The 20,632-nt window shown below is 38.8% G+C and overlaps 3 protein-coding genes across 3 annotated transcripts in view; 1 reads left to right on the top strand and 2 right to left on the bottom strand.

Annotated features, from left to right (window-relative positions):
* Window positions 1–157, bottom strand: part of LOC116159459 — a 1,164-nt gene extending 1,007 nt beyond the window's left edge. Inside the window, exon 1 of the mRNA XM_031472428.1 lies at window positions 145–157. Coding sequence (XP_031328288.1) covers window positions 145–157 — 13 coding nt within the window. The remainder of the gene's footprint in view (window positions 1–144) is intronic.
* Window positions 158–2,138: 1,981 nt separating this feature from the next.
* LOC116159451 lies at window positions 2,139–6,355 on the bottom strand. The gene is made up of 2 exons (XM_031472419.1): window positions 5,530–6,355; window positions 2,139–5,470 (listed from the first exon to the last, which is right to left on the bottom strand). Exons 1-2 carry the CDS (start codon window positions 6,353–6,355, stop codon window positions 2,139–2,141), a joined length of 4,158 nt encoding a protein of 1,385 aa, XP_031328279.1.
* A 105-nt stretch (window positions 6,356–6,460) lies between these two features.
* Window positions 6,461–7,713, top strand: LOC116159895. The gene is made up of 3 exons (XM_031472986.1): window positions 6,461–6,604; window positions 6,687–6,973; window positions 7,029–7,713. The coding sequence occupies exons 2-3, from the start codon at window positions 6,913–6,915 to the stop codon at window positions 7,538–7,540; spliced, it is 573 nt and encodes a 190-aa protein (XP_031328846.1). The 5' UTR covers window positions 6,461–6,604; window positions 6,687–6,912; the 3' UTR covers window positions 7,541–7,713.
* Window positions 7,714–20,632: the final 12,919 nt, after the last annotated feature.

Genomic DNA, 20,632 nt, shown 5'->3' with positions numbered 1-20,632 from the left:
AAATTAAATAGTAAATTTCCCATATTATGGTAAAATACAGTATAAAGTCTTGCTTTTTTGCAGTTGAAGAATGGAGAATCACTTTATGAAATGGGTTAATTTACAAGTTCCTCGTGTTATGCAAGAATAAAAATTGGAACTTACCTAAATCTATCATGAATTCATCTGTGAATATTAATGGTAAATTACGGTAGATGTTACAGTAAAATTTATTTACAAATCGTTAGGTATTTTCACAGAACTTTACGTTGGTTATAAATAGCCAACGTAAAGTTGTGGAATATTACATAAACTTTTTTTACCGTGCAGTTCGGTTATACATTTACGTGTTTTAATATTCGGAATCGACCTTTAAGTAAGCCGTAACATTACTCAATAAACACTCTAGTGGAGGAAAGTTTGTAATTAAAATTTCTCTGCTTTCGTGTTAAGTGACCGTTATCTTTATATGGTGTTAACAAGTAGTTAGTACATTTGTACGCCGAATCCTCCAAAATGTGGGTATTCGTATCTGGAAAGAGTTCAAAGGGTGTTTCACGAATTCTTTTCCCTAATGGTGAATTGTGCCATACACGCGCATCATGGACGCTTCCAGGATAGCCTATAAATTATGTACCGTTAATATGAACAAAAGCATGGATATTACCTGCAAAAACATCTGTGGACATATAATTGGCATCACACACACCTTGCAAGATTATAGAATGGTAGTGATGTCTATTACAATAACTTCCTTGATCTTGAGAAAGAGCCGTAATTGGTATATGTGTACCATCAACTGCCCCTAACACGCCAGGAAACCCCGCACGTTTGGAAAATTGCAGCATTACTTGATGTGCTTTCTGTCGAGTGGGCCACACAATATAATTAGACGATTGATCCGTTAAAATTGTGCATACTTTTTGCACATACAACCACGCTGTTGATGTGCTTACATTAAATTTCTCGGAAATGAGTCGATAAACTTGCTGGTTACACAACATACTCAAGGCTATGAGTAGTTGTGTTTGTGGAGGTTTTGCAGTCGGTCCTACCCCATTGTCTCTTTTTTTCTATTAAAAATTTACCAATTCCACCCAGAATGTAATTGAAGGTAGAATGTGAAAGTCTATAATGACTTTTAAAAACTGAAAGCAATATATTTTCATATACAACTGTACACATTGGTAATAACATACCACTATCATCATACAAAGATGCCACATTTTCAATATAATCTTTTACGGCAATTCGAGGTCTTTTTTGTAGATGTACTGACTTTGATAAAATTGTAATCATTTCATCTTCATCCTCACTATCACTCTCCATCAACTGGGCTATTGCCGCCAAAATTAACTTCCGTTTTCTATTACTTTTTGCAACTTCCATTACAAAGTAAAGAAAAACAAACCAAGAAAGCATGCAAATTTATGAAACAGTCCCTTTAACCTAACCTACAAAACAAATCTGACGCTCTCTATTTACCGTGTCGTTCGATAAATCAACCATAACCACGCTCACCGTAGCTGTTTACCGAATTTTACCGAGACATTTGTCTCGATCCAATTATCGTAAATGCCCTACTGATAAAATCGAACTGTTCACATTTAAAAAATCTTTCTATTCTTTCTCTCAGCTTATCTAGGTCTTCTTTCTTTGTCCTACAATTTGAATTTAGGAAACTTTCGGTTTCATTATTTGTATTACCTAATAGATAAGGGGAATCCCTAGTTCTCTTGATTTTTCCCCGAGTTCATTTTCTTCCTGTGGCATTGTAAGACACTTGTCTGTATGTGGTGAAGCTACAAATTCTTAACTGGGTTTTATCCGGCTCATCTGTGAGGATTATCAAGAACTAGTGAGCCCGTGGGCTACGCCCCACGTGGCGTAGCAAGGGTCCAAGGGAAAATAGGGAAATCTTTTGTTTGACACATTACACGGCCTCATTGAAAAGTGTATCACTTCCTCTGTCGTTCTGAAGGTTGATGGCGGTGGGGTTCATATTGACATAAGATGTGGGCTTAAAAACACCAACATCGACATGTCAAAAACATGAAATAATACACATTAAACTATTATTCTTTTTGCTTTATTGCAACTAAATTGAGAACGGCATACAATTAACATTAATACACAATAGTTGTATTCCATTGTTTGCTTTATTGCAACGCTCTTTCATAAACAATATTTTTTTTTGTTTTGGCATGTGTGAAGATGAATAATGAAGACGGTTTACCAACACGTGAGCATCCAACGTATAATTGTCCATGTGAGAAACATGGTGGTTCAAGATGTAATCCACATACTTGAAGCGATTGCCCTTGAGATTTATTGATGGTCATAGCAAATGCCAGTCGGACGGGAAATTGTATTCGCTTAAATTCGAAAGGCATATCTGATGGAATAATTGGTATACGTGGAATCAATACGTTTTCGCCTTTGTATTTGCCAGATAATATAGTTGCTTCAATGATGTTGTTCAGCAATTGTTTTACAGCCAGTCTTGTTCCATTACAAAGCCTTGGTTGATGTAAATTGCGTAACAGAATGATTGGCACACCAATTTTTAATTGCAGAATATGAGGAGGAGTTCCAGGTAAATCAAGTGAATTTAAAAATTCTATTGGATAATTTACAGCTTCATCTGGATCCATAACGCAATCAATAGATTTGTAGATGTTGGTTTGGCCACTAAGCTTGTTTTGAATCTCAATATTAATATCACTTACGTCTTTGTTTTTAGCTGCCAATATAGCGCGATCGCTTAACCATTGATGATTTGTATAATTATCTACAATGTTGGGATACACACTTGCAATTAACTCCTCTTGTGATTCAGTAGTAACACAAAAATCTGCAGGCAATGTTATTAATCCTGTTGTATTGTCCGTAGCACATTTTCCATTTCCAACGTCCAATAATTGGCTTGCAAATGAATTGGCTGATGCATCATTTTGTAACTGTACGCGCATATTTACAGTAAGCGATAGTTTGTGAAACAATCGCCACAAATGAGATGATTTTAAACATGCGTTTAATTGATCTGCTGGAGTTGATCGTGCGATGACTGGTAAAGTTTGTCTAAAATCACCTGCTAATAATATAATCGCATTTCCAAATGGCTGTTGGTTGGTGCGCAAATCTCGCAAGGTTCGATCCAGTGCCTCTAAAGACTTTTTGTGTGCCATTGTGCATTCATCCCATATAATAATCTTGCATTGTTGAAGAACCTTTGCCATTGCGGATGTTTTCGAAATATTACATGTTGGTGTTTCTGTTAGTTGCATGTTTAATGGCAATTTTAATGCAGAATGTGCCGTTCTTCCACCATCTAACAAAGTGGCTGCAATTCCAGAAGACGCTATTGCCAACGCGATATTGCCGTTTGATCGTACTGTGGCCAAAATCAACGCAATTAAATATGTTTTTCCAGTACCTCCGGGAGCATCTAGGAAATACAATTCACCGTTGTTCTCATTGATGGCTTGCATAATAGTGTTGTAGACGTGCGTTTGCTGCTGATTCATGTTTGTTATGTTGTCTTGAACAAATGTATGTAATGCATTGGTATCGTACTGTGTTTCACGTTGTATTTCACGATTGCAAACTTCTGTAATGGTTCGATTTGGTGATGGCAGTCCCAATTGATTAAGGAGTTTATTCGCCATCATCAAACACATGTCTTCAATGTAAATTAATGATTGATTATACATCTCCGCAGTGTATTGTAATTCTGTGTGTTCACTTGCATTACGTGCTTGATGTAAAATGTCATCTGTCATGGCGTCTTTATGTTGTTCCCACAGTTGTACAGGTCTTGATGGAAAGCATGTTGATATTATAATTGCGAATAATGTACGCATTTGATATGAAGAAGCTGTAAGTGATGCTTCGTGAAGGGAATTGTCCCAATGTTCATCGTTTTCAAGTAAATGTAAGTGTTGACAGGCGTCACGATATGATTCGCACAATACGCCATTTACAGTTCTTAAACTGTGAAATGATGTGGGGCCACGCACAGTAATCAGCAGCAAACGTAAATAATAGCATTCAGCCATGTTTGGATGTACAGTGTATAATCGACCCAAGGCATCACTTGAAAATAACTGTGGGTGGCCAGTTACTGGTTTACCTTGTTTCCGACGTTCAAATGTTTTTCTGGTAGCATTCCACGTGAAATAACGTGGAACTTCTGAGTACAATAACGTTCCAGCAAAGTCATCAGTTTGGCACAATGCAAAAAAAGCAGTCAATGTTGTTGCTGGTGGTTGTGCTGCTCGCTCGAAAACATTTTCTGTGGTAAAATATACTCGTTGTCCATTTTCTAAATGAACAGCCAAATGTACCACAGTTGGATATCTTTCGTGAATTGGAAATGCAAATATGCGCCATATTGCTTCGTTGCTGCTGATATATCTGCCAAGCTGATATTGTCGGATTTCATCTAGATTATTTTCAGGTGCCACTCCGAAAATGGCCATGTCACTGCCTTTGTTGACATATTTACAAATATATTTGATGGACTTCACAGAATTACAATATTCTACATTTATATGTGCTTTATAGATTTTGGATAATAATGGCGAATATGGCACTATCCAACGATTATCAATCTCAACGTCATTGTTGCGTACTTTCACCATTATTGATTTACCATTGTCATGTGTTGAACGACGGCGATATAGTGGATATCCATCGTTACCTGTTATTGTTTCTGGAATGAATTGTTTTGGATATCGTTTAGAGCACTTGCCATCAATCATACATGGTGAATGTAAATTAAGAGCACCACATGGGCCATGTATCATATTCTTTGTAATTATTTGGAATAGTTCAGAATCAATTGCAGAATCCGGTATTTCAGCACAAATAATACCATCAACTTCGTTTGGTTGAATTTTATCCATACACCAAATGAGAATATGCGCATGTGGCAATCCTCTCTTCTGCCATTCAATTGAATACATCCAGCATCGAACTGAACCAAACACGTTGTACTTGACAATTAAACCCATTAATGATTTTAGTTTTTGCTTAAATACTCGTGCCGTGATGTCATGACGATCAGTGTGCGATTGTCCGGGCAACAAACATTGTTTAATTTCATTCCAGGTCGGATTGCAGGTAAATGTGATGAATAAATCCGGACGACCATAATGCCGAACGTATGACATTGCATCTTGTGCATATTCATGCATGTGACGTGGACTGCCTGTATAGGTCGATGGTAGAATTGTGATGCGACCAACGTTATTTGCATTTCCATCCGTATTAATTGCATCACGTAGATGAATGTATTCCTCCGATCTTAATTGTCGTTGGTTGAGTCGAATGAATAACAGCCGCTCTGTCTCTATTTTTGCGTACATGTCCACTACATATTGATGGAACAATTGCCGACACTTCAGAATATGATTGTCTCCATTCTCTCGAATCATTAATCTGTACGCATAATAATTCATGCAACTAATTTTTTTGGTTGTTTCCGTACCTGTAATAGTGTCATATAGTTAGATTATCTTTAAATTACTTACAAAACACATTACTTACCGGTTGTTGGATTTATCATTTTCAAATGAAAATGATATCCATCATCTCCCTGCCAAAACAGTATTGGATATTGAAGTGCGTCATAGGAACGATGTGTTTCAGAGACACGTTGCAATGTATCATTTCGCCGATGCAAAACAATATCCCTAGCTTCAAATTGATCACCACCAATGACAATTGCTATCTCATTTATTGTTGGTGCATTAAATCGTCTTGAATGTTCACCTCCAGGTGTTTTGTCAGCTCTTATAACTATTTTGTGATTGTCGGACGGCATTCGGTCTATTGCAGTTTTAAATAATTTTACCAATTGATTGTGCTGATCGAGTAACATTTGTAATGACTCTACAATTTGACGGCGTATCCCAGAAGTAATGGCACATCTAGTGTTGACCTCATCATCCGAACTGCCAAGAAAATATATCTGTAGAAATTTGTGTTGTTCATCAGATATCGGCAATAATGAACCTACAGTGTGATATATTTGACCTTGCACTTTGAATGTTGGCATGAAGTGATCAGTAATTATTTTATCTGCACCAAATGACGTCATTTGGAAGCAACTGTTGTACTTCCGAATATTAGTGAGAAAATGTTTTGATTGAGAAGTAGTTCCAGATACTAATGTTAGTAACGGTTCCGGTGCTTGTTGTAAGGGTGTTAATTTTACTTGTCCATTAACGCAACACAACCCGGGCGCTTCCGTTTCGTATTTCAATGCTTGACAATGGGCACACACTTTATCCATATTACCAATATCAATGTTGCGATGCGAGTTATAATCAATTGTTGGATCATAGTCGAATGCAAGCCGTAGAAATGTCATTCGATTAGTGGCACGTGTTGCTGATCTTACTCGTCGATACGCAACACGTCGTTCTTCACTTCGCATTTGGCGTTGTTCTTGTGTAATGTTTTCACGGACGCGTGAATTGTGATTTCTAACTTGTTCATTTTCTGCTGCATGTTCCTCCTCTGTTCTTCGGGACCGTGCGTGACGGACGTAATTTATTTGTCGTGTACGGCGACCAATATCTGAACGTCGTCGCGGCATTGCGCTCGATTCAAACCAAATGTAATTAACAACCCGTACCGTACTCAGTACTAACCGTACTGCGAACCTCAGAACGGAGACCGTCTACCAGTTCTATTTTTAGAACGAATACGTACCCTTGAGATGGCAGTAATGTTTACAGGCAGGCGGTCGGGCGCACTTGAGACTGCCGTTGACGTTGACGTTATAAACTGTCACACTTCACCCCCGAACAATTTTTTAAGCTTTTACTTTACTTCGACATATCGGCATTCGGCAACAGTCCAGTGGTCCCGGTGCCTGGCGTTAGATCTCTGTTGTAATTAAAGTGAAAAATATTATAAAAAACGATGGACCGTTTTTGCAGTTATTGTGGGGCAAGGAGACAACTGGAGTTTGATCGTCCATTGGGTATGCATAATATAATAACATGTTACTATGTAATATCTATTATTACTCTTTACAGATCGCTGTAGCAAATGTGATAAATTCCCATTTATATTATCGCACGAAGTAAAGTCAGCGTCGGTATTGCGGTGTTCGGTGTGTACTGCTTATATCTGCGCGATAAACAGATATTGCGAAATATGTGGACATACGGTGGAAAACAGCAAACGGATAAGGGGCGAAAGAGCTGGACAAATGCAAATGGCAGGAAAAATTCAGGCGAAAAAAATGGAAGCTATCGAACGGAGAAAAAGACGAAAACTGGAAGCTGAGTGTTCATCGTTCAGTGCCTCAACCCCATCCACAATGACATCACTTTCGCCGTCAAAAAAGTCATCATCTAATCCGTTATCATTTTCATCCAACGATGATGATGATGTAGACAATTTGTTGTCGCAAATACCGGATTCGGAATTGTCGCAAATACAGGATTCGCAAACAAAGGATTCGGAATTGTCGCAAATACAGGATTCGCAAAAACCGGATTCGGAATTGTCGCAAATACAGGATTCGGAAGCAAACCCAGAGTGAATCTATAATATGTAATTATAATTAGGTAGGTGATTAGGTAATTAGGTAAGAGTGAATCAATAATATGTAATTATAATTAGGTAGCTGATTAGGTAATTAGGTTATCTTTATAATACATAAGTACATACTTTATACATTTCCATGTAATAAACAAAATAAACAATTTAAATTGAGTGTGTGGTGGTTTCAATTTTAAATCTTATACTCGAGACCCCACTTAGCAAACGAAATAGGTAAATCTTGTCACAGTTCTATTTTTAGAACGCAAACCGAAACAGATCTATTTGTAGCTATCGTGTAAACTTTGTTGCCTAGTGTTATTGAACACCTGCACTTGAGGTGATAGTACTGTTTGTCGTACAAACGTCAAATTCGAGATGTGCACGGCTCACAACTCCCATAGTACATATATAAATTTTTGTCGTAATCAGTGCAGCCGTTTTCGCGTTTTTAACTAACATACACCAACGTCTCTTTTATATATATAAAGATTTAAGCTACATTTACGCCGCAATTATTATTTACTTACATTTCAATTGTTTTAATTGTGATTTGGCGTTTTACGCGTTATGCGGATCATAAACCACATGGCAGCATAAAACTTAGGCTCGTTCAACACCTGTAGAGGTAAGCCAACTTATTACCATCTTGCACGGGATTTAGGCATTAATTCTTTTAGCCATTTTGTTCTGCGTTTATCTCTGAAAATCAATTTTATATAATTAATCGAACGTCACTGGACACTACCTATTCTTCCGTCTTCGTCAGCGTCATTTCTATTTCTTCTGTCGCAACTTCAGGATAGCACCAAGGGTTATCGAAGCCGAGGGACACCTATTGTTGTACCCCGAGTTATACCAGCTTCCGAGGAACCATCTTCAGTTATACAACCATCGGCAACTAAAACACCAAAAGGTCAGCAACCTCTCCCAAAACTACCCTTGAAGTTACTCACTCCCTTTCTTCTCTTCCCTTACTCCTTCTTATCATTTTCCTCTTATCTTACCTCCCTGTAATCTCTCTTCCTCAGTTACGCATTCATATTCTTAATCATTCACCTCACACATACCTATCTATTCAATAAAATCTGTTTATAATTATAATTTGTGTAAAACTAATTTTTGACAACTACTTTTGTAGTTCAAGTAGGTACAAAACTGTCAGGTGCAATACAACTACCGCTTCACGGTGATTCATTTTAACTAATTTAAATTTTTTATTATCGCACGTCAGTCACGTACGCAGGCAAGTAGATAATACGAACTGATTTTTTTGAGTAGTGAAGCTTCTTACTATTATGTGGGGTTTGTCCTACAAGCAGACTGAGTAATCTCCTAAATGTATATTTGATTTTATTTCACTTCCACACTTAACAGTTCTATGTATTAGTGCGTTCGGTTTTACAAGATTTGGTCGCTCTTTTAACTCTTTAAGCTCGAATTGCGTTCGGTTTTCACCTCATATCGCTTATTTTAATCTATTATGTCGCAGCCGTTTAATGAAATTGGACATTTCATGAAAAGTCTAGACACTTCATGAAATGCAGCCAGATAGTGAAATAAAATGATATTTCACCAAGTGACTAATTATTTTAGTCACTTCATGAAACGCAACTTCTTTTCTGCCTCATGCTGAAATGTCGATTACATATAATGTACAAATAATTGTGAAAGAACACATCAGTTATCAAAAATGTAAATCTTTAATTATTTGTTTGAACATGGCAAACTTTGGTGGCACCTAGAAGTACACATCGATTTATTTTTCATGCAAATACACCTTCCGCTGTTGCATTGTTTTCTTCCTGGTTTGCACATGCATTTAACAAATCCTTGACCGCCGCTTGTCATCATTACAGCTTCTCTGATTGACAAGTATCTAGTTGTGTTAATAGCATGTATGGAAAGGAACGCTGCACCTGCTAGTGATAAACATTCTGGTCCAAACCAATCCTTTAACATTCCATGCTGACAAGCTAATTGATTAACGCCGTTTTTTTGGTCCATGATGATACATATTAAGTTTAGCGGATCTCCAGGTCCTCGATCTACCTTGGGTGTGCTTAACAACACACAATCGCCTTTCTTTAGTTTAGGTAACTTTTTCGTGGAACTGTTGAGCATTTTTTTTGCAGCTTCTTCAGTTTTAGTTCTAGTAGCTTGTCTTTCTCTAAGAATGTTACTTGAAGTAAAACATAACTGACATAATTGTGTATCAGCGTCTTCTTTGCTACAAGAAGCTGATATGCAATTGGGATGAACATTCTGTTGACATTTGTCACACCGCACTTTATTTTCTGAATTTAGTTCTTCTTCACAAATACAACACCTATCGATTTGACAACTCGGATTATGATGAACAACGGTGTCCGTTACGCACGCACTAAGAACATCCGTCTCGATATTGTCAGTGTAATTTTCGTTATTTTCAATATCATTTTCCTCATTTTCGCCATCATTGTCCACATTTTCACTAACATTTTCACAATTAAGTAGTTCCTCTGCTTCTGCCGGTCGATCATTCAAAATCTCTTGCAATTCTTCTTCGGTTTCTATAGTCTTTGCCAATGACAATGGAATGTTACTAGAAGTAAGGCCAAGTTTTGGGTCACTTCCTAACAGAGCCTTGTATGGTGAACGTCCAATGGTTCTATGGAAAGAAATATTTTTTTGCCATTGAACAAACTGTAAACCAATGGACCATTTCTTAGAATTATTGTCGTGCATCCAAGCGCGTATCATATCTTCTACATCTTTATTGGCCCTTTCAATGCTCCCTTGGCTTTGTGGATGTCTTGGGCGCCCATGTACCAGTAGACACTCTGACCACATTGTTTTCAAGTCGGTGATTATGCGGTTAACAAATTCGCGACCATTATCGCTCTGAAGGATCTTCGGGGCCCCGATTAACAGAAAAATACTTAACAGTTCTTTAGCAACTTCTTCGGCTCTCTTAGATTCTAATGCTCGCAGAAAGATGAATTTTGTGGAATGGTCCTGATAGTTCATAATCCATTTGAATTTACTATCAGGCATTGACTGGAAATCAATTAAGTCTACCTGGCCCCGTTCATTAAAGTCTTTCGAAACGATTGGCCGCACAACTATTTTTTTCCTTCCTTGCTTTTTTTCATTGCATGGTTCACAGCATGAGATAAATAATTCAATTGCTGGACGAGGAATACTGTATTTCATACGTAAAGCAGCTTCCATTTTAATTCGTCCCCCATGACCAGTTTTGTTGGTATGAACATCGTCCAGTTTTTCATATAGCTCCTCATATGCAACCACATATTCTATTTTATCTTCCGCGCCATGTTGCTTAATTAGATATGAGTTATTTCCCACAGTCATTACATCGTACGTGCTTAATAAAAAGTATTCTCTCCTTTCTTTTCGTCCGCTATAAAAAAACAACATTAAGATAGAGTAGGTAATAGCATGTTACTGTACTTACGTTTTACTTTTAGCTATTTGGATTTCGTTAATCATTGACTTAATGATATCTTTTGTGAACGGTTTTTTATTTGGTTTATCATTGTAATAATTTAACACCTTTTCATAAAATAAGTTCTTGCGCACACTAACATTTGAATCGTTCTTCTGTGACATTTTCACAAGGTATGTCAGATGTAAAAGTATTTAAAGACTGTTCGCACAACGACCGCTATCTAAGAACTGCCGATGTAAAATAAAAGGAAATGACTCATACTGTTTGGGTTGGAGTTTGTTTCAGCATGAGGCAGAAAGGAAGTTGCGTTTCATGAACTGTCTAAAATAATTAGTCACTTGGTGAAATATCATTTTATTTCACTATCTGGCTGCATTTCATGAAGTGTCTAGACTTTTCATGAAATGTCCAATTTCATTAAACGGCTGCGACATATATATTACAAGTCACGCCCCGTGTCTATCCTCTCGGCGCCCGCGTTCGAAGTGGAAGTGGCTAGCGTACCTTAGTGTGGTTATAACATACCTCCCCCCTTTAAATAGGACATGTTCAGATAGTTAACTACGTGGGAGATAAATTTCGTATTCGCCTGAGCGTATCCAAGCTGGCGCTTGCACGTCCCGTGCTGGTCGTAGCGGTCGCGGAGCGGCAAGTGGTGATTGGTTTTCAGTTGCCATCGGAAATCTGGATTCATGTTTACTATTCTGTGAGCAGTCCGGTTGTGTAAAGCTTGGTGGACGAAGGTCAGATATATCGTCTTCTGTAGGTATTAACGGTGCAGGCTCTGATGTATCTGACACGCGAGGCTCTTCTCTCGGTGAAGATGAGGATTGTTGAGTTACCTGCTCACTGTCTTCATCGTCCCATAGCAGAAGGGCGGTGTTAGTAGAACTGGGGCTAGCTTTAGCTTGGCGCCTCCTTCGAGGTGGTCCGGGATGCAGTTGTGCCAAATAGTAATGCACATGCTTCTTTGTTGAAAGTGTCGTACCTACGTTCCGTGGGCGTTAATGTCCTGGACGCGCAGGTAATAGGGCGCTCCGAACAGTCAGGGTAAATGTGTGCTAAAATGGCGGAAATGCCGTAATCGGAGGCGTCTACTGCAATGCAGAGCGGCTTTTTAGGGTCGTAGTAGTTTAACACCTGATCTGAGAGTAAAATTTTCTTGACGTAGTTCACAGCGGCGTCATGTTCTTCGTCCCAAATCCAGGGTGCCGCGCTGTCCAAAAGGCGATATAAAGGTTCAAAACGCGTTGCTTTGTCTTGGAAAAAGCGGTCGTAAAAGTTTATCAATCCCAGAAAACTTTGCAATTGTGCCTTGTCTCGAGGCGGTGGAAAGTTACGAATAGCGTCTACTTTTTCCTTGACGGGGTGCACGCCCTCAGCGTCGACGCGAAAACCGAGAAATACGACGCTACTTACACGAAAAGCGCATTTATTCAATCTCACTCGGAGGCCTGCTTCGTGTAGTTTGTCTAAAACGTTGAGTAGCCGTTTATCATGCGTTGGAATGCTTTCGCCGCATACTAAGATGTCGTCCTGTATGACGAGAACACCGGGGAGACCAGCGAGTAAATCGGTCATTAGTCGCTGGAATATACCGGATGCAACTGTAATGCCGAATGGGAGCCGGTGTACTTTGTATAAACCCAAAATTGTATTGATTGTTAGGAGGTCTGCGGCAGCGTCATCGACCGGTATCTGCGTAAATGCTTGGTGTAAATCAATTTTAGAGAATACCTTGGCTCCGGCAATTTTTGCAAATGCTGTATCGGCTGTGGGTAGTGGATAGCGGTGAGGACGTAGAACCTTGTTGACGGTAGACTTATAGTCGCCACACATCCGGATGCGGCCATCTGCACGCGATACGTTGACCACTGGTGTAGCGTAGCCCATTGGTGCGAATGGTGTTGGTGAGATAGCTCCTTGGCGGTGCAAGGTGTGGATAACGTCCTTGACCTTGTCCTCAATCGTGTAGGGCACCGACCGTGCAGGAAGATATTTGGGTGAGGCGTCCTTATCCCAGTCGAGGCTAATGGGAGGTCCTTTGTAACGACCAAGTTCGCCTTCAGTTTGATTGAGAGCGGGGTGCAATTGAATATCGGCCGGAATGGCAGGAACGAGCGAGTTTAGACCAGCGATTGAAATTCCAAGTGCTTCGAACCAGTTGCGGCCTAAAAGTGTGCGAAGCGTAGCGGGACCTTCTACTACAACGATGGGCAAAACTGCTTCCTTGTTCTTGAAACGTACGTGGACCGCCCTTGCACCTAGCGCTGCAGCTGGAGGCGCGTTGAGATATGGTTGTAATAGGATCTCGACGGGTTGGAGTTCATTTCGGAAGTTGTGGTTGCCGTGGCGCCATAGAAAATTGTACGTGCCAGACGGCATTGTGGAATATGTAGCACCATTATCGACTTCCATGATACTTTGCCATCGAGCTCTATGTGCACTAACGTAGGGTCAGAGGGGCAAATGGATGATTGGTCGCATTGTCCCTGTAAACTTTCAAGTGGAAATGAAACAGCATTGATCGTTTCACAGGGGTGATCGCCGTATACGTTAAATAATTGTTCTGCATGAGGCGGGTTTCTACCTGCGGCTTCGTTGGATTTGGCCCTTAGAAAGTTGGCGGTGACTGGGTCCTCCACAGGGCCTCCTGGGGGATCCCGTTGGAAAAAAATGTATTCCCAGCCAATTGCGGTGAAGCTGGTGCGAATTGGGGCACTGCACCTGTACAGTAGATGTTTGCAGGTTGCCTCCTATGTTGCGTAACAGGATCAGATTCCCCGGGAGTTTGTTGACACTTGGTGCTTTGGTAATAAATTGGTTGTTGTTGGCCAAACTGCGACGAAGGGGTAGTTGTGCAGGTTGTTGCCGTCCGGTATTGTTGCATTGGTGCAGATGTTGAATGATCTGCAATCAGCTGATGTGTAGGGACTGACAATCTAGGTGGTGGATTCAGCTGCTGTTGTGGTTTATAATTTATTTGTGGCTGCTGTTTGCCGATTCTACTACCACGACAGGCCGCTGCCAGATGTTTCCATGTGGCGCATGTTGTGCAATATAGGGTGTTTGCATCTAGCGAGCAATTGTTCGAATGATGATCACCAGCACATCGATAGCACCCCCTTGTTTGTCGCTGTGTTGGTTGCTGGTGGTTTTTGTCACGATTTTTCTTTTTATTGTTAGTGTGGCTATTTTCATTGCTCGACCGTTGCAAAGTTTGCGGGGCTTCAGCATGAAAAACTGTCGCCGTGGACGATTGCTGGGTGTACTCGGTACCTTGTAGAGTACGCACGTGGGTGGTCGTGCATTCAGCTGTGGTCGCCTTGTTGATGGCAGCTTGAAAGCTTAGTTTATCCTCCGTGTTGAGAAGGTGTTGTTGCACAGTCTCATTTGAAATTCCACACACAAATTGCCACAATAACAAATCTTCGGTTTTGTCCCCAAAATTACAATCGGCAGCTGCGGCTCGCAGGCGGGCTACGAATTGCAAAGCCGATTCGTTTTTGTTTTGGCGTAAGCCGGTAAATTTAGCATATGCCGCGCTTGGGCTGATTTTAGGCTTAAAAAATGAACCTAAAGCGTTAAGAAGTTCCTGGTATGTAGCACAGGTGATGTCCAGGTTATTGCTTTTAAGTAGGTCCGCTGCTAGGTTAAATAGCTTCGAATCTCCACCATTCTGAAGTAAAATGCGCCGTTTCTGACTGTCACTTAGCATCGCTCCCTCAGTGTCGGAAAATGCAATATTGAGAGCTGTCACGAATTTAGGCCATTCTGCAGGTCGATCTACTTCAAATTTGGGGCCTGTCGGTGATGTTGAGTACTGATGTGGGTGTCGTTGCCTGTGCGACTCCAAGTGCGAGGCGTTCGACGTTTTCTAATAGTTTTAGCATCACCTGGCCGTCTGTCGGTGGTGTAGCCTTTAGGAGGGCTAATTCCTCTGCCTGCCTGCGAGATAATTCTTGCTGCTCATTGTTGATTGCTTTTAGATGATTAAGTTGTTCCTGTAGTTCGTCTATGGTAGTCATTTTTCTAACTGATATGGTTGATAGGTACTCAACACTGAACGAACTAGATGTAATGGTTGTCCTTGATTGCGTGTTGGTTCGCACAAAATCCTCGTCGCCAATATTATGTGGGGTTTGTCCTACAAGCAGACTGAGTAATCTCCTAAATGTATATTTGATTTTATTTCACTTCCACACTTAACAGTTCTATGTATATGTCGTAGTCTTTTAGTGAAATCAGTCATTTCACGAAACGCCTAGTCCGAAGCCTAGTCATTTAGTGAAACGCTGAAAATTTGTACGTGTGGGGTATTTTTCCTTCCGCTTCTAGATCGATAAGGGATACCATTTATCGATCTCGAATGGGAAGGGAATCCAATCGCTTGGTCCTGGAAAGTACACTGTGCACAGTTTCATATAAATGGGTAGGCGTTTCGTGAAATGACTGATTTCATTAAAAGACTACGACATATATATTACAAGTCACGCCCCGTGTCTATCCTCTCGGCGCCCGCGTTCGAAGTGGAAGTGGCTAGCGTACCTTAGTGTGGTTATAACACTTACCCCTGGTAAAAAATAGACCAAAACAAGAGTTACCTGTAACTGAATAACTGCTGTCTGTCTGCAGCACTATAATTGCACGTCTCGGGTCTCGACGAAAGATCTTTCCACGGCAACCTGCAACCCTTAACTTTGATCAATAACATTGACCGGTATATGTCTACTGGCACTAAACCTTGTTATATTTATTGGGTGCATTGAGTTAGAAAACTAATGGAGGGAATATAATGGTAGAGGGGGTAAGAATTTTTGTAGACGGAAGTTGCCACAGATAGAGGCCACTCGCGTGGATAGGTTCCCGTGAAGGTACATTTTGGCCGACATTATTTGACATATGAAAACGCGGGTCCTGTCACTGTCAGTTTCACCAAATTCAAATTTTATTAAATTTGCCATTTTAAAGTACCTTAATAATTTCGAATCGGTTTGTGCTCTGGTTTATATAAATAACTAAGCCGCATAGTGTTCTTATCACACGAAATTTTGTGAATTGAGAATGATTAGCTGCGTATCATGCAAAATTTCTCATAAAGGGAAGAAACAGGGCATTTCCTTTCATCGGTAAGACATGTCATTTATCATGTTGTAGGCGAGGTTGTAGGTACCTAGTTTATGTTTCTTAGTTTTCCAAACGAACCAGTACTTCGAGCAAAATGGTTGTCTAACATTTGTAAATATATCTCAGGAACAGCTCTCGAAATTTGCTTTTGTGCTCACAACGCTTCATTGACTGTGATTTCGACCAAATGTTGCACCGGAAAATATTTATCAAATATGCAGTAGGTACAATACTATCAAAACTTGTTTTTACAGCTAAACGTGTGAGTTTATAATATGGATAGCAGGTGTAAGTTTTTTTACGAGTGCGGATACATTTTGAGACCAATAAACAGTGACGGACCTATGGGGGGGCAGATTGCCCCTCCAATACTTAACTAGTTGGCAATTTTGACAAGAGTTGGTAATTTTCATTACCAGTTGGCGAAGCCGCGAAAATATCGTAAATGTAATAAATCGACTATTGAAGGAATGCCGATTACGGAAAAACCTATAAAAAAGGACTCTTTAATAGGAACGTCACTTCCTTTTCTTCAACAGAAGGTTGGTATTTTGGTAATGCTTTTAATTAGTATTAGAGACCGAATACTGGTATCCTACATTTTCTACATGATTTATTAGACTTGGAAATACTACTTAATACTTAATAGATACTACCCGTTTGAGTTGGAAATTTTTACAGTTGAATTGGCAAAATGTCATGTTTGCCCCCCCAATTTTTTTGTTTAGGTCCGTCCCTGCCAATAAACAATAAATTATTATTGAATCTCTCTGCCGTTGTAATGAACCTGAGACCAACCAGTCAATTGTAGCTATGGATCAACACAGTGAATTTAATGGGAGACAGTCTCCCATTAAATTCACTGTGTTGATCCATAGCTACAATTGACTGGTTGGTCTCAGGTTCAATCCCATTGGGAATTGTCAAGTGGCCTTAATTATGCTACTGGAACACATCGATGTATATTTAGATTTGTAATCAATGATTATATTAAATCTGCATACTTTCCCATCCTTGTCTATTTTGTTTACTTTACCACGAGCATGTATTTTACTCCTTCTATACATTTTTTTGTTATTATTCCTATTAGTGGAAAGAAAATTATATCTCTACGCCACTGAAGTGAGACGCTAATGATAACGGAAGTGGTGTGGTACTTTAATCACAGTTAAGAGGCCACTTTTGGTTCCCGTGGTCTACATGAGGTCGATTCTAAAGCTGCATTTATAATCACTTTGTAGGCGAAGTGCAACCATAGAAAACCTAACCTACGGATAGAATGAAAACAGAATTACGATTCTTAAAACTGTCATGGCGCCCATCAATATGGCTTCTCTATTAGGCTTCCAAGGCAACAGGTGGCACTGAAGTGTGATTTCTTTAACCTCGTGAGCGTGACCTGACGAAACAAACAAATTAAAATTTAAAAGCCGCATCATCAAATCGAAGCCTTGCACTCGTTTGTTGTTTTGTGTTTTCGTTTTAATTCTAATCTCGAGCTGTTTAAATTCGTGTTATACGATTTCATGTGTCGTGTTAAGTAATATTGCAGTTTGTATTATATTATTCTTTGAACTTTTGTCTTTTCGTATAGTGGGTGTTTATAGGTTAGTTTTGCATTAGTGACGTTTATTTGATTAGGAATTAGGATTGCCATTAGTTAGGACAAGAATTAAGTTATTATTTATTGGACATTTGATATAATATGGGTAAAGTTGGGTGTGCGGTTAGTGCGTGTCAGCCAAACAACGTTGATGGTAGGCATCGATTTCCCAACCCCTTGAAACATCCAGAATTATTCTCTGCTTGGGTGGAAGCTATAGGAAATATGCTGCTTGCTAATAAATCCAATACCTACATCTACAAAAATTGCCGAGTTTGTAGTGCACATTTCTCGAAAAAAGGATTTTGGACCAAATCATGTATTATGGAAAACTGCTGTTCCTACACTGTTTTTATTAGGTATGTTGTAAGGCAATTTATTTGCAATATAGTATAATTAGAGTAATTTTTAGGAAAAGTTGCTCATGAATTAGCAATAATCGAACATGATTATGGAAAATCCACGGATGAGTCTACAGAACATAGAAGCGTGATAGAAGTTGATGCAAATAATTATGAACTCCATACAGGTTGTTTATTGTACCTACTTAATGATACATCAATTAATTTTATATATATTTTAGCAATTTCAGACAATGTACTTCTACAATCAGCAGAACATAATTATGCTCAGAACATAGAATCGTCATCAGTTCAGCTGTCACCATTAAAAGCTTGTGAAGAGGTTCTTGTAGAAAAAATGGATACTTCAGAGGTCACGGAAGTTACATCAGATCTTAATTTCACAGCTTGCACACAAAAAACCCTTACAAAAAGTCAGTGATAATTTTAATCTTAGTTTCTTTAAAATTTATCATGAGGGAAATTTGGCTGGTCTAGCACCATTTACAACATTAAGGCTAATATGTGTTGCTTTGTAGATTTACTAATTTTGATTAGATAATTATTTGAACTAAACCTTAGATTGTTCTTAATCTATTATTTTTATCTATATTAGTTATGTACTTATGTTGCAAGCCTCTGGAGATACATAATACCATGCATACTTACTTTTAAGTAATATTATTCATTTTATTTTAGGAAACTACATCTTGGACTCAATTAAAGTAAACAAAGCTGCTGATCTGAACCCCGAAGGCCAATACCTGTTAAAAACTGCAACTTTTTATAAAAGGAAAGCTGCTGTGTTGCAACGAAAGGTTCTTCATTTAAAAACGCAACTACATACTGAAAGGAAACGTCAAAAAACCACTGCATATGACATAACTACAAGCAACATGGATTCGATACAAAGTAATTTTGTTCGAACTTTAGCAGAGTGTGCAGGAAAAAAACCTACAGCTAGAAGATTTTCTATTGACCACAAAGTGTTAGGATTAGCGTTGTATAAGCAAAGTGCGAATGCCTATAAGCTATTTTCTCAAGTTTTTCCTATGCCATCTAGGGTAACAATTATGAAATTGTTAAACAATGTACCAATTCACCCAGGCATTAATGAATGCATGTTTGAAGGGCTTCAAAAAGTTTGCAAGAATATGGGTCCATTAGACAAGTATTGTATGCTTGTCTTTGACGAAATGAGCCTGTCATCTCATTTAAATTACAACCCACACAGTGACGTAGTAGAAGGGTTTGAAAATTATGGCGATAAGCAAAATCAGATAATTGCTGATCATGTGCAGGTAATTAAAGAACTTAAATAAATCAATACCATATTTGTTATGTTTTAGGTTTTTATGTTGAGAGGCATTCACAAAAACTGGAAACAACCAATCCTTTTTCAGTTTGTAAAAGGTGCCGTTAAATCGCCCCAAATTGTCAAAACCATAAAAGAAATTGTAAATATTGTGCATAAATCTGGTCTTCGTATTTTGGGGACAATTTGTGATCAAGGTGCTAACAATGTTAGTGCAATAAACTCTTTAGTGAATGAAACACGTGCAAGATATTTCAGAGAAAATAAGGAACTGCGACATCATATATTTGAGATCGATGGAGATATTCTAATACCTTTTTATGATCCACCTCATTTGATAAAGGGCATTCGAAATAATATGTTGACCAAAGACATTACTTATAAGTGTGACGGACAGCAAAAAGTTGCAAAATGGGAGGACATTTATACAGCATGGCAATTAGATTGCTTTAGTGGGCGCCTTCGTGCCATGCCAAAAATTACAGAATTTCATGTGGATAGAAGTAAAATAAAGAAGATGAAGGTGTCGATTTGTGCACAAGTTTTTAGTCACACTGTTTCATCAACAATAAATTTGATGGCAACATGTGGTAAGTATATTCATAGTTTTAATAATGTTGATTAATGTGTGCATGTTATAGAATTAGTTGGAAGTGATGGAACGACTACAATGGAAAAGCGAGCCGTTGAAACTGCAGAGTTTATACATATTATTGACAAACTTTTTGACAGTGTGAACGGAACATCACCATTTAATATAAAAGGAAAAGCCTTGAAAACATCTGTTAATTTAAATAATATCGAGGGAAGTCAACATATAAAATTCTGGAAAGATGTAATCATTTTTATAAACAATATGTATTGCATCCAGAATGGGTGTAAAAAACAACCTCCAAAACTTCAAAAACCTTAAGATAACCATAGAGAGCTTCTTACTGTTACAAAAAACACTCAAGGATTTAGGGTTTAAGAGTTGTTTCAAACCCAGGTATATCAATCAAGACGCTTTGGAGAATTTTTTTGGACGGATTAGGCAAAGAGGACGAAGATTTGTAAATCCAACATGCAGTGCCTTCGTTCCATTTTATAAATCAGTTTTGGTAAACAACTTGGTTAAGAAACATTCCTTGGGATCAAATTGTGAAGAAGGCAACTCCAATATTCTTGTGACACTGAAAACGTTTCTTACACAGGTAATAATAATTATATTAACCTATTCAACTTTTACTGAAGTTGTTATTAATTGTAATACTACA

The sequence above is a fragment of the Photinus pyralis genome, unplaced genomic scaffold (assembly GCF_008802855.1).
Source record: "Photinus pyralis isolate 1611_PpyrPB1 unplaced genomic scaffold, Ppyr1.3 Ppyr1.4_LG1, whole genome shotgun sequence".
In the NCBI taxonomy this organism is placed as follows: Eukaryota; Metazoa; Arthropoda; class Insecta; order Coleoptera; family Lampyridae; genus Photinus; species Photinus pyralis.
The sequence above is the reverse complement of the archived record's forward strand: the minus strand, read 5'-3'. Positions and strand labels throughout refer to the sequence as shown.